The sequence below is a fragment of the Pagrus pagrus genome (assembly GCF_965226575.1).
Source record: "Pagrus pagrus genome assembly, chromosome: 19".
Taxonomy (NCBI): Eukaryota; Metazoa; Chordata; class Actinopteri; order Spariformes; family Sparidae; genus Pagrus; species Pagrus pagrus.
Window position 1 is genome coordinate 14,335,608 of NC_140203.1, and position 14,987 is coordinate 14,350,594.

A 14,987-nucleotide genomic window follows, 5' to 3' on the forward strand; every position below is an offset into this window, starting at 1 on the left:
TCCTTAAAACATGATAACAAAAATATTCTTCTGCTGTGCATTGTGGTGTAAGTTCAAGGCTGGATTACCCAACCAACAAAGTGGCCCACAAAGTCCCCCCTTAGACAGAATATTTTATTCATTTAAAAAATTACCATAAATGGGTGCCAATTGGGGCCCACAGCTCATATTTCCCTCTAAAAGATAAATCCACTAATGCCTCAGTCTACTTTATTTTACACACAAATATGCCCTTACCTTCCCTCCCTAGTTTTGTCCAACCTTTCCGTACCTACAATAAATGCAATCATTTTCAGTGCCCAAATACCCGTGGGCAATGAAATCAGTTTCCTTGTGTAATTTCTTGGCCAAGCAACTAATTTTTACTAATGTTACCCATCATTCAGGTCATTCCAGTGTTGCAGGCATTCTTACCTGAAGGGTGGGGACAGAACCATCAGTCCTTTAATAACATAGAAACCACCTGGAATGACATATTTTATTCAGTCACCTACATTGTAATAGGTGCGTGTGTGAATGCATTCAGTGAATGTTTACAACATAACCAGGTGTGTACACAAGTTCAATATTTTCTCACATATTTACACAAATAGTCAATGTATTTATGGTTTATATGAGACATTTGTGTTGAGATAGAATTCAGCTTCTCTTAGAAAACACATTTTGTTGCCTTTACTATTAAATGGCCTTTTTTTATACTACAGAGCAACAATTTAAGTGAATAGCTTGTCCACTAGGTGTCACTGTCTTGACATTTACTGAGACTTCATGTCACTACCTACATCATTTGCTGGTCCATAAAGCGGACTCATTGCACTTGCTGAGTCAAAATTTCATACAAAAGTTGACACACCTTGGCTTAGCAGACTAACCTATGAGCAGGCATTTGTGTCATGCTTTCTCTTGTTCTCTCTCATTTCCTTTTCAACACAGACACAAACACAGATATTGCATAATTTCAATGGTAATGTTCGTACTTGTTTAGGAAATATTTGCCAGGAGAATCTGAACAAACTACCGTGGATTTAATGATTCTTTACTGAAACGAGTAAAAACAAGTGGTTGACTTGTTCAACAAACATTGGCGGTAAGTTAAAAACACCAAACATTTGCTTTGAATGACTCTATTTGGTCACGACAGATACACAGACAATGAGGTAGCCTCAGTTGCATTATCTCAACAGATAGCATCAACATTACAGTCTCACTGCTCAGACATGTTCTTACCTGCATTAATAAATTTCACTGCAGTGCTGTTGCGACACAAGCCCAGATCATTGACATGACTTGTCTGACTGGCAGTCCCTCAATCTTGAGAATACATGCTGATTTTACACATGAAGAGCAGAGCATTACCACAGCCTGAAAACACAGCTAAATAGAGTCTTCTGTGGATCTGGAGGAGCTTTGTCAAGTCTGAGATGCATTATAATGTATGATCCAGGGGGCATCCGTAAGAAAAGTCAAAACATAATGGCCCCTATTGTATTATTTTGACCATTATCAAAATTTGTCTTTTGCCAGGAGTTTTGGAGGAAGAATTCAGATTCTTTACTGAAATAGAAGTACTAATATTACACTAGTCCTTCATTGAAAATGTTACTTGACTAAAAGTATGTAAAATAATCAAGAAAATGCAGCTACTACAGGTATTAGAACTGAAAGTTCTTCAGTCAATGGCTCCTACAGTTATATATTAAATCAGATATTATGTATTAATGTAAAAGCAGCATTTTGGGGTTGTAGTTGGTTGGGTTGGAGTTCATTTTGAACTATTTTGTGCAGGACTCCAAGTAATTATTATTTTGATTTTGGATGAATCTGCTGATTTTTTTTCTCTGTTAATCAACTGGTTTGTAAAAATTGTGAGAATTGTTAAAAAATACTGTTAAATTTAGGCAACCTGGAGTCCAAAGTGACACCTTCACAGTGCTTGCTCTGTCCAACCAATAGTCCAAACCTCAAAAAGTAGAAAGTGGTGGGGAAACAAAATACTAAAGTAAGTAAGTAAAGTACAAGTACCTCAAATTTGTACTTAAGTAAATGTACTTAGTTAAATTCCACCACTTCTTGGTAATCCCCCAACTTTATGTGGGTGCAATAGGCTACTTATATGTTGGAATATACCTTTTACATATATTGACTGATTTATTAGTTTTAATCAAAAACACATTAAATGGTTTGAAACATGTCATTGTTACATTGGAGCTCCGTCTGCATGGAAGTTTGTTCAAAGCAAGCCATTTTCAAGGGGGTTGGGGGGGGGGCATTCATTGAGTTCAGGGGTCTGAGCAAACATACAAAACATTTTACACTGTGGTGAGAAAGTTATGCGATTAAAAGAGTTTTAATATCTTCTAATTTGTTATATTATAGCTGTGTTAGTGTGTGTTTTTTGAGAGAAACAGCCCTTTAAGCAGAACATGAATGGGGCACAATGGAGAACACAAGAGGGCTCGCTCGCCGCGGTCACGAGAGCGCTGGGAGAGGAGTGACGTCACTTTCCTAAACCGGGCAGCAGAGAGAGGGAGAGGGAGAGAGAGAGAGGGAGAGAGAGAGAGAGAGAGAGAGGGAGAGAGGGGCAGGCAGGAGTCCGTGAACAACTTTTAATGTATGCGGGCCGAGCCGGGCCAGTGAGTAGCTCGCAGGGACACACTGTTTTCCCCTCCTTTATGCATCCTCCTGCTCGACTTAGCTCAACAACGGCTCGTTGTTTTCTCACCGGTTCGGTAGCTAATCTGTTTTTGGCACAAAAAGCCGTTGTGTGTCAGTTTCTTTTCCTCCTGCGACTCCCAGCACAGAGCCGGGTAAGTGTGTCCAGTCATTTCATATCATGTTAGCAGTTGTTGGTCACGAAATGATGGCTGGTCATTTTTTTTTTTAACATTTTTTTTTTTTTTTTACAAAAGCCTCATAACTAAACTAAACTGTTTGTGAGTCTCAACGGCACATTGCTCGTGAGCAGCTCCAGATCTGATGTGCCGTTCAAGTGTTTGGTGTACAATGACAGACGGCGCGCATTTGATGCTTTTTGTGCTAAACGAGTCGCAGCTTTACCCATGTTTGTAGCTGAGGCTTTCATTGTTTGAGGAGCGGTATGAAAATGTACACAGGTAACTACTTGATAAACCCAGCTCCGAGCTGTTTGTTGTAACACTTGACTTCATGTGTGCCCTAATAGAAAGTTTGACAATGGACTCAGTAAAGTTAGCTTACTTGATTAATCTGTACATTAGCTTCTGTAACCACAGATATGTACATTTACTTGTTGTTTTGATCCCATTTGCTAATGCTTGGCTCATCAAGAGTCCACAGAAAATGTGCCTCATGAATATGCTAGGCAAATATAGGTTAATCTGAATGGCTTGAATGTTGCCAGAAGAGCCCAGACATGGCTGTCCTTGATGCTCCCACTTCCAGTACACCTCCTTTCACACATCAGTATCTGCCCACTTAAAGACTCAGAAGTCTTTCTCACTTATGCTTTTGTGTCCGCAGTACCTTTATGAATGCATACACATATAAATCGAAATCAAAATCGGCTTTATTTGTCAAGTATGCGTACACATGAAAGGAATTTGACTCTGGCTTTTCATCGCTTATGGTGTACTTCCACAGAAATAGCTAAAAACAAGGACAACAAAAGCTAAAATAAGGTAAAGAATAAAGAATGGGGACAGGACTGATCAGTAACATGTTTGAAGAAAGTAGGTGTATATACAGTGTGTTTAAATCACACCAGTGGTCAACACCATGACCAAGAGTCTGTACAAGTCAACTGTTATGTATGTCCTAGACGGTAAAAATAGTGCAAAGAAGCAATAGTGGTAGAGCAAAGAGATAAAAAGTAAATATTATCCTTTCACGACATAACTGCCAGTAATAATTGCAAAGAGGCTCAAATTGCTTACATGGTGCTCTTGGTTGAAATATAAGCATACACGGAGGACCCTGGAAATGATAATAATGAACAAAGTAAGCAGACTATTTGGACTGGAGTGCTCAGAGGATATTTTTTTGTGGGGGGAAATCATTGACATTTCAGGCATGAAAAGTCGGAAATTGCTCGAGGCAGTTCAGGCGCTAAAATACAGTCGCCACACTTCCCCAAGGCCTCTGTGGTGATTTAAAACATCCTTATAGGAAACAACAAAAAGCTGGTTACCATTCCCAGCAACAGGTCTAAATTAGAATTGCATGTGGTATGAAATCCATTGCCAAAATTACACATTATTTGTGAGGGATGGTTAAATGTGTTACAGCTTGAGTGTAGAGTTGCGTGATCAAAACATTTTCCACATATGCTTATGTCACGCACTCTAGCAATAGAAGTTGTGCTGCTGATGAGGCTTTAACAAGCATGAAATTTTAGTTTTTATGAGGAATATGTTGATTTACTAATGTTGTAGAGTTGACTATTGCCAATGCACTGCAAAATCACACCTCATATTTGCTGTAACTTGTATGGATACAGCATCACAAAACACTCTTAGTCAAGTAGCTTAGTCTTTTTAGAAACACCAAATCACATCTGAAATGGAAGCAAACATCACTGAGGCCAAGCTTCAACATCTGTGTTTCTTTTCTTCACAGCCTTGACTGAGTGATTGAGTGAGTGACTGCATGGACCGGACTGAACATGAAGAGCCTTAAAGCCAAGTTCAGAAAAACTGATGTAAGTACTGTAACACATGTTCATGACTGCGTAAAGCATGTGTGTGTACATGCAATCATGTGTGTGCACGTCGGCATGGCTGAGTCAGTGTCTGTGTAAACATGGCTGTATCGGATGATTTATGGGAGAATTTCTCAACTTTGGGGTCAGCAGCACCCCACAGCTTGTTGATATTTTGCTTTTCAAGAAAAAATAAATAGTTTTGAGAGATAAAATAAATAGAACTAAATCATAATGTTGGTGTAATCCAGTTAGAGCTTCCTCCATCCATGCTCTTGTGAACAGAAAGAGTTTGCCATACTCAACTTGACAGGACAGCTTCTCAGCTCTAATTGAGCGTGCCATCATGATATGGGACATAAAACAGGGTCAAGAACTTGAGAAACCATGATGATATGGTATTAGCGGTATGACACGCTTTTATACAGACATGTTAAGTCACTTAGTGAGGTGACTGTACAGTGTGATGTGAATTGTTGTAATCCTACAAAGACCACAAATATCTCCAGAGGAGGATTTGACCCTGCTGACTATGAATCAGTCTTTAGGGAGGAAATTTTACATGTCGGTTCAGTCATTCATTCGCTCTATGATACTCTACACTCACAGGAAGTGAGGCGTCTCCACAGCGGCTGACTCATCTGTTGTCACGGTGACCGTAATGACATAGAGCCAAATGCCAGACAGGAAAAGTCTGGAGGGTTGCTGAATGAATGGGATAAGTTTTAAGAGGATGGAGGGAGTGTCAGAAGTAGAGAAGTTGGCCAATGGAGAGAAGAATGCCAACTAAATGAGACACTTGGTTTATGTAGACAGTTTCCATGAGATTAAGCGTGTGCGCTGGTTAAATAAATGGCATGCTCTGTTCAGAGCGAGAGAGACTGTCCCGCAGAGGAAGAATTAGGTGGAGTACATCCCTGCTTTTACTCAATTATAGCCACAATACACTGCAAGACATAAATAGTGTGTGTGGATGTATAGAGAGAGCAGAATCAAATTACCAGAGATCTTCTTTTGGAACATCTTGAACATCAGTTATATAGTTATAACTGTTTATAAGGAATACAGAGACAAATATATCTGAAAATGGAAAAGACAACCAATTGTATTCCTGTTGTTGATGTTTGATTTAATCTTTCATGTCATCCTTCAATTTGACATGAACCAGTGGCCTAATATTTGTAAATTATTGCAAATTCAGTCAGCTATGTGGGGAGTACAATAGCGTCCATTGTCCTAGAAAATGTTCAGTCCAGCTTCAGGCTGCAAGGTCACAATAGTCCCTCCTTGGTGCCTGAAATGTACAGTGGCTGTCTCACCTTTACTGGGTGTTTTCCAGTCAAAACCTTTGCTGTTACAGTAAGAGTTGTAAAACCATTTGAGGCGGATGCTTTCGGAGTGAAATGCCTGTCCACGCTGAAATAGCCAGTCGTAGGCGGCATGAGAGAAGAAAGGGAAGAGCAGTGGATGTGAATGTTGCTTAGGAACACGACTGAAGCCATTTGCAGTCATGCATGCCTTTGCAGACCTCACACCCACATACACTGTTGCACTTTGATTGCTTGGATGTCTGATAATAAATGTTTCGGTTTGTCTTTAAATGTAATAACCCCCCGTTTTCATATTTGTGCATTTTTATGATGCTTTTTAGAAGGAGAAAGGACTGAACTCTTATGTCTTATAGTCACAGTCAAACATCTAAAACTGTTGTCAGGAGTTTTGATGATGTTACCAATTCTTTTGCATTCAAAGTGCACACACGATACCATAAAATGCCAGAAATGAGGCATTAATGTTTTGCTGTAAAGAATTACATAAGTGATCTGACTGCAAAAGCATTTTTATTTCTTTATATGTTATTTTTCATGCAAAGCCCTTTCCATCATCCAGGTCAATATTCACCCTCAATGTGTGTATGTCACACTGTGTGTATTGATTATGTGCGATAATCAGAAAACAGTGTATTTCGGCTCTGCTGTATTATGGAAAAGCATATCTAACCATCTATATTCTGAAATTAGATATTACATTTTATTTTCGGGCAATTTTTTGAAATATAGTGCAACAAAACATTTTTTTAATTTATAAAAAGATTCATAGATATACCCTTGAAAACAAATAACATTCAGTGAAGTACTCATTCATTTTTCATGCAGAGGGATCCTGAGTAAACGGTGCCATCATTGTAGTGCACTACACACATGGTGATTAAAATTAATGGTCATGATTAAGATATGCAGAAGAAAAGTGTTTCACAGGCCAGCGTGTTTATCCTCTGAGGCAATAGTCATTCCACTGCTTTTTATAGAAACACTGAACAACCGTAATAGAAAGAAAATATCTCCTTGGTGCTATTTTAGGCTGTGTGTGTCAGTGACAGATTACCCAGGAATGTTTCCCCCCTTCATTTTTTTCAAACAAAATAACAGAAACTTAATCTCTCAGTAAATAGCTTCTCTATGAAGTCAAGACATCACCAGATAATGTGTAATGGTGTTTTAGTGTCAAACCATTGCTGAATGTTTTACTTTGAAGATCCTCCTACAGCCCAGTGAACTGAATGCATCAGGCAGCCAAACCTTTACTCAAACAGCTCTTCAACATGAGGCCTAAATAAGGTAGAAATGTTACTGGAAGAGAGAATAAGATGTATTATTATTACTGTAATATGAAACAGGCAGTGTAAGGGCTAAATGTTGAGCTGGATGATATAGCCTGAAAATAAAACCTTGATTGTATATTCGTCAAATATTCTAATTTGTGTTTCTCTACTCAAATTAGACAATTTAAACACATACAATAGACTTTATCAACGAGACCAATTATGCAGTAACAGCTGTGCAAGAATGAGAAAACAACAACATTCAGGCACTTGCCCACATTGTACTCTTGCTGGATTTCAGGCCATTGTTCATTTGACAATTTATCATTAAATCTTTCCAACAAACATTTTGACCTGTCATAGCAGGAAAAAGACAGGTGTTGCTAATAACATTAACAATGGCTTTATTCTATTTAAATACTTGATCTAATGCCTATTTTATAAGTGGAGTGCGCAGGAAGAAATGAAGAGTCTCACAGTCAGAAGACAGGAGCTGTTCTGCAGTCCGGTGGTACGACAGCAGATACTTCTGTATTATGCCACACAGCAGCAGGGTGAACAGACTGTGGCTGGGGTGGGTGTTGTCTTTTAGTATCCTTTGCTCTCTCTGTAGACATCTCACTTCACCGATATCGCTGATGCTTGGTAGATGGGTACTAATAGGGCTGGGGGCGATAAAACGATCTCGATAATTTTCATGATAAAATTTTCCACGATAACGATGATAAAGTTGGAGGAGCAGCTCAGAGATGTCACCGCTGATCTGTGGTCTGGTCGCACGTCCGAACCACATCAGGTCTTACAGAACAGGAGGCATTAAAGCTGAGCTGAACAACTACCTGCAAGCTCAAGAATATGCAATAGTCAAAGAATACAGTAGCATAATCATCCTCAACATTTACCTTTTTATTTTCTTTTCTTTAATCAATGTTCAGTTCAGTATACTACCTCTAAAATGTTTGAGACATTGTATTTTATAAACCATAATTAACCTTCTGGTTTGTTTTGGGTTCTGTCCTAAGGAAAATACTCTGAAAACTGTCAATTCAACATTATTATTGTTAAATATACTGAATATCGTGATAATTATTGACATCGATCAATATAAAAAAAACATATCGTGATAACAGTTTTGGCCATATCGCCCAGCCCTAGGTATTAATAATGTTCTGGGCAATTTTAGGTGCCTGCTGCAGAGCCTTACTGTCCTGGGCTGTGCACGAACCATTACGGTTTGTGAAGTCAGGATGCTTTCTATTTCTCTGCCATGAAAGTTGACAAGAATTGTAGCAGTATATTGTGTTGTAGAGAACGGTGTTGATAATATATCGATGTATTCGACACGTTTCACATCAATTTCCTCCAGGATAAAACGTTAAACCTTTCCCGAAAATATACTTTCTGTTGTGAGGTTCAGAATTTTTTATTAGGCTACTGTACCAGATTGTGCCAGCTACAGAACTGATAGGAAAGATGTGAAGGTCAGGCTGTGTGAAGATTATCAGTCTGATCCTCTGAGACTACACGCACACACAAACTCCCACAAAAAGAAAAAGGCACACACCACACTCGCACCAATTCACCATTGTACTGTGTAATACTGGTGCGTTTTGTACTGTAAGGGATGATTGAGGTAGTGCACTGCAGAGTGCAATCTTTGTCATGTATATGCATTAAAACAAAACTAGCACTTACAGCAGTGCTACACAAATGTAGCTTAACAACCACCTCCTCCTTTTGGTTTTCTGAAAAAACCTCCTATTATGTTTAATTGTTATATAAAAATATGTTGGCAGTAGAAAAACCATGCAAACTATCTTAAAACTGCACAGCCAGGCAGACTCAGTAGAATGTGTCACCAGGTTAAGCAGATCTACTTTCTCAAATGCTGCACTGTGAATGCGCTGTGAGGCTAAGTAGTGTGAAAACGCCGCCTACGCTTAAGGTGCTCATGTATTTCCAACCCTAATATTAAACAGCTTTATAGCTGCAAAGAAGAGGAACTGAATGTGTGATTTTTCTCACAGATTTTGCAGCAGCGGTAATAACATTTTTCTCTCTGCTACGGGGTCATTGTGGCTGTGTCATGGACTTTTCCACATCAAAATTGTCCACCAAATTCTGTGCATGCCTGTACCTAAAAGGGAGTAATGCCAGTGTTGCTTTATCAGACTTTGTAGTCAGGTGTGTAGTTATGCAAGGTCAAAGTGAACCAGAGGAATTCTTCTAAGTGTGTGTGTGTGTGTTGTGTGTGTATGTGTGTGTGTTCTCAAATGTTTGCAGGTCTCTCTACTAGACTCTGCGTCTGTGTTTGAGTGTTGTTTCTGTTTGTCTGTGTCTGTCTGAATATGTGTTTGGAATATATCACTGAAATTTTGGGATTCGTGTGGATCATTTCAGCTCAGCCTATTTGGCCAAACAGCCAGTATAATGAGGGAGCTGTGTGTGTGTGTGTGTGTGTGTGTGTTGTGTATATGTGAACAGTGTTAAAGACAAGCAGACGGTGTAATCTGGTTTCTGGGAATGGGGTTTGGCGAACAGCCACAGAGAGACTTACAAGCATTCTGCCTCAGCCATGTCTGAACAATCAGTTGTCAGAAATGGTTTTGCTGTGACATGCACTGACAATGTCAGTATGAATCATTCTCTTTTGTGCTCAAACTAGACTTAATTTATTAAATGTGATTTCATACAATTCAATCAGTTTCACTTACTCATCACTTCAGTGTGATGAGTAAGAACTGAGGTATGCACACAACCTTTAAGGGCTGCAAGTAATGATTGTTATCAACATCAATTCATTTGCGAGTGATGTCATCAAATTGCTTCTTTTGTCCAACCAACAGTCCAAAACCCAAAGACTTGTCATTAACTGTCATAAATGTTAAGAAGTTGGAACCCGAAAATATTTTTTTGACTTCTTTTGCTTGAAAAATGACAAAATAGTCAAAAATGTGGTAATTTTCTTTCAATTGACTATTTGATTAATCAACTGATCTTGCAGCGCTACAACCTTAGGACAGGCTAACTGGTTAGCATGCTAACTTTAGTAGATAATCCTGCAACACAAGACATAGATGTCATAACCTGAAAACTATTTTTTTCTTTGCACTCTGTAGATAATTTTAGCTAATTTTTTAACATGTTTTACATATTGCAGCTTTAATTAATTAATTGTAGAAGATTACTTGTTATTCAGATATAGTATATGGGCCACAATCTGTATTTATGTAGTTTGAATACAAGAAGACCAAGTGGCTTTGTCGGTTGTAGCACTGTGTTCAGGTTGTTTATTCAAAAAACAAAGCAAAACAAAAAAACGAACTAGGAATTATCTTGGTTTTCCCGTGGTATTGAAAGACGTATTGACTCATTTTTTTTCTTCTATTGTATTACATTTTCAAAATTCTGGTACTGTGGCAACCTTACTTTGAATCTGAACAAACAATCATTTCCAGCTGTCGGTTCTTAATAGTTTTCAATACTCTTTTTGTCAACACATTTTGGTTGAGAAGAAAAGAAAGTTATTGAGGTTCTCTGTAATGATTTACAAACAGTATCACATTCCACATGTAGAAAACCATTCTAATAACATTTTACTTGCGTTAGAAAAAAACATTCATGTGTAATTAGTTTGAGGCGTCTTAATTAAATCTTGTAGTGTGCGTCGACCCTTTGAGACCACATTAACGACGCTGTCCCTGCTGTTTTAGCAGGGCTGCTCTAAATTAGTTAATTTACTTAGACTGCTGTCTTGCTCTCAGCCCCTTACTACTACCACCAAGCACATTACTCACTGGCTGTACTGTTGTGTGCACACGCTCTATTATTATGTGTGTATTCTACTGTTGACAGTAGTTGTAGTATTAAACCCTCACCCATCCCTTCATACTGTCACAATACTTAAATCTGCTCCCCCAGCTGCTAGACTAAGCAGGATTACTCAAGGCCTTCACACACACTCTCACACACATACACACTTTCACGTCCATGTACGTCGACCAGTACCCACAGCATATGCGCAGACCCACACCCACACACACACACACACACACACACACACAGAGACTCCACTAATCATTCCAGTCTCGCTGTGTCTAATTGATGTCTGGATTACGCTCTTTTCACTCCACACAGCTGTTTCATGGCTTCAATTCATCCAAGCTACATGACACAGGAGACTAAACTTGTACATCTACTGTTTGCTGGCACTCACAAATGTGGGAGTAATGGAGTCGTTCTTATCGGAAGATATGAAATGCGTCTGCTGTGTTTAACTGGAGCAGCACCGCAAAGAAAATCACATGCTGATCATCTGAAAAAATTTCTAAATAATGCACTGTGTGGTTGAAAACAGAAAACCATAAATATTCCCCCGCCTTCTTGGAATATATTGCCATTAGAGAAAAATGTAACAGCCTACTTTTTCCATGAAAGTTGAAACATACTGCAGTAAAATAAAAATCATTATATGGTAACACAAAAATGCAGTACTCCTTCAATTATAGCAGGTTTGTTTTTAACTGAAGCAGAGCCTGAAGTATCTCCACTCAGCTCTGTTTGATTTGGCCCAGTATGACTTGGTTTGGCATGGAATGGTTTGTTCTGGCTGGGTGTAGTGAAAGGGTATTAGTACTGGGAGTGACAGTTAAACCTCAGGGACAACCAGCATTAATCTGGGAGAGGAGGTGGAGGAAGGGTGCCAGTCTTTGTGTGTGTGTTGTCAGTTGTCAGCAGGAGATAGTACAGCGGTCCAAGGGATAACTCTGGACCTGTTTGCACTTACTCTAGTGTTTTATATCTAGGTATACAGTGTATTCAGACTCTATCTACATCCAGGGAAACTGCAGAAAGTGTCAACACTGCTGTAAATATACATATGGAGCCCATGCACGCAATAAAAATGTAGGGTAATATGAGTTCACAGTAATTATTAACAACTAATTGATTAATTATTAACATTAGCAGCTCTAGTTTACAGCACTTAATCATAATTCTTAAGAGGACAAATGACCCACCAGCCAATCACTTGCATGTTGTAAGCCATGGTTTACAGTTAGAGCTGACACTATCAGTTGATTATCAGTTATTCGATTGACAGAAAATGAGTCAGAAACTATTTTGATAATCGGCCATTTACTGTAAGTCAATTTCTAACCAAAAAAGACCCAGATTCTCTGGTCCCAGCTTCTCCAACATGAAGATGTATTGCTTTCCTCTCTCTGGTTGGAGATTAAGGACATTTGAAGTTGTCACTTTGGACTTTGGAACATGGGGACGGACATTTTCCACTGTTTTCTGAGATTTTATAGACCAAATGATTAATCAGATAAACGGAAGAAAAAAATCATTTGTGGCAGATCTACTTTGGGCCCCCCTCACTTGGTAACCCCAGGTCAATTTGTTGATTGACAAATTTCCATCCAGCAGTTTGATGAAAAACTTTCTCTCAATCCAGCTTCTCTCATGGGAAGATTTGCTGCTTTTCTTTGTTTTATAGTCCATAAAAATGTATAGGAACATCACTGAGTTTTAGACTGTTGGTCAGGGAAAGCGAGAGATTTGAAGATGTCCTATTGGGCTTTGGGAAAATGTGCTAAGCTTTTTTCATTAGTATTGTGTTTTCTATGGAACAAGTAATGAGAAAATGACTAGCAAAATGATCGATAATGAAAATAAAAGTCAAATAGCTAAGCCCTAAACAGAACCAAAAGAATGTTAAAAATACAGACTTGGTCTTGTTAATCCAGGAAAAGGCAGAGGAAAATGGCTTAGAGCCTGTTTAAACATGGATCCAATTAAAACAGGAACTGCCCATGGGATCTCTTTATTCCTTATCGCCTGTGTGCATGAACTGCAGACAAACAGCCAGGAAACCTGCTCGTCAGCAAGTACATGAAGCACTGACCCTGGTAGAAGCAGGCGGGTGTGATCTTTATTCCAATGCATGTGTTTGCATGCTCATTTATGTGTGGGCGTGTGTTTCTACATGGGCTTGTTTGTTGTCTGGTGTGGGTGTGAGGAGATCGGTGATGATGCAAAGTGCTTGTCTGCTGCTTTATGTGTATTAGGGAGTTGTCTTCTGTATTGGCAAATGACGATGTCGCTCTGACGGCAACCTCCAACTGTCTCATCCATTCGAAAAAAATGCATCCAGTCACAACCAACATACATTCTTGTGCCGGGTTTAAAAGGGTCTTTGCAGGGCCTCCGCACTGCATGTCCGTAACTCAGCCTCAGAAGCTTGACACAAATTTAGCTGGCTAGCTATACTAAGGAAGCTCAGCTAAGAAAACACAAATAACAATGGCACGATTGAGAGAAGCACTAATAGCAACCGACAGAAAAGAAACACAGCTGCCAACATTGTAACTGAGTGTTTTGGGTTCGCCTCACACAGTAGGTTTAATAAGAAAGTAATAAACGGGACATGGAGAGGCGACTCACTACTTTTTTGTGCTCTCTGGTGGAGGGCCAAAAAAAAAAAAACATGGTACAGGTCTCAGAAGTCGACTGTGTATTTTTGTGCATTTGTTTTTATGAGAATTTGTTTAAGATATGTTTATCAGTGTGAGTTTAAAGTGGCTGTACCTCCAGATTAGCATGACTCATTAGACCGATGAAGTAAAGCTGTCAGACACAACTAATCACTGATAAAGATGGCAGCACCAGAGAGATGGATGAAAGCAGATAAGTTTGATGAGGGGAGTTCAGTTGAAAGGTTGTGAGAAAGTTTGTAAAGAATAATGAGAGATGAGAGACAAGGATGAAGGATTAATGAGGAACAAGAGCCGGATAGGAAGGACGAAAGATTGGGGATGACAGTGAGGAGGGGAGAAACCCTATTTGGGCGAGAAGGGCAGGAAGGCAGTCCCCCACCCCCAGTTTGGTCCAGACGGGTTGTTTAGTTTGGCCTTCGCTGAACAACTGGAACAATATTCATGCTAGGAGATGGATGGAGGGAGGGTTAGACCCAGTTCACCTGAAAAAACTTTGAGAACTTTTCTCCATGAGAGACTTTTGGCATTGGCCTGCTTGATTTGCAGTGCACTTCCACAAACTGTTTTTGCTCGCAAGTGTTTCTGAGAATTGTTTTTTGTTTTGTCTAGTAATTTTTAAATGATGGAAGTGACAGACAGTTTTATGGCTACAGCTAAGAATTAGAGAAGGGTAGTAATCTGTTTCCTGTTTTGGATTTGTTGCATTGAGTTTTGTCTTTTGAGTACAACAGAACGATCAGTGAGACTGTGTAACATATACTTTTATTTGACTTGGACTCTTTCACACTGTGTACATGTGTGTGTGCGTGTGTTAGTGTGCATGAATTAGCCTATTCTGACTGAAGTGAGGGATATATTTTTGCCCTACTCCACTGACTTTATGAGCAGCCCTCAACCCGTAATGAGCCTGGTTGCTTTCCAAGTCCAGCAGTATTTATTTATAGGGCAGGAAAGGCTATTTGTGTCAGGAGGAAGTGTTGCACGAGGGCTATTTTTTACTGGAGGTCTTCTTGTACCCATAAATGTCTCATGCTGGACTTCTGCACCAACTCTTGAGCTTTAAAATAAGTAGATTATGGTAAAAAAAAAAAGTTGTATGTCGTAGGCTTGTTTCTTTTTGCATCTTCTAACAAGGTGGACGTCTGTCATGTACCAAGCAAAGGACTAAGGCTAAGATTTTACACGTTTAACATCTGTGAATGAGTGAAGG

The 14,987-nt window shown here is 39.2% G+C and overlaps 1 protein-coding gene across 2 annotated transcripts in view; it reads left to right on the top strand.

Moving 5' to 3' along the window:
- Nucleotides 1-14,987, top strand: part of rai14 (retinoic acid induced 14) — a 59,916-nt gene that overhangs the window by 17,939 nt on the left and 26,990 nt on the right. Inside the window, exons 1-2 of one of the 2 annotated variants that reach the window (XM_084383936.1) lie at nucleotides 2,543-2,807; nucleotides 4,594-4,675. In XM_084383936.1, the coding sequence (XP_084240062.1) occupies nucleotides 4,640-4,675 (36 nt within the window). In that variant the 5' untranslated portion in view covers nucleotides 2,543-2,807; nucleotides 4,594-4,639. Of the gene's footprint in view, nucleotides 1-2,542; nucleotides 2,808-4,593; nucleotides 4,676-14,987 lie in introns of those variants that run through there. The other variant, XM_084383937.1, reaches the window with a different exon arrangement.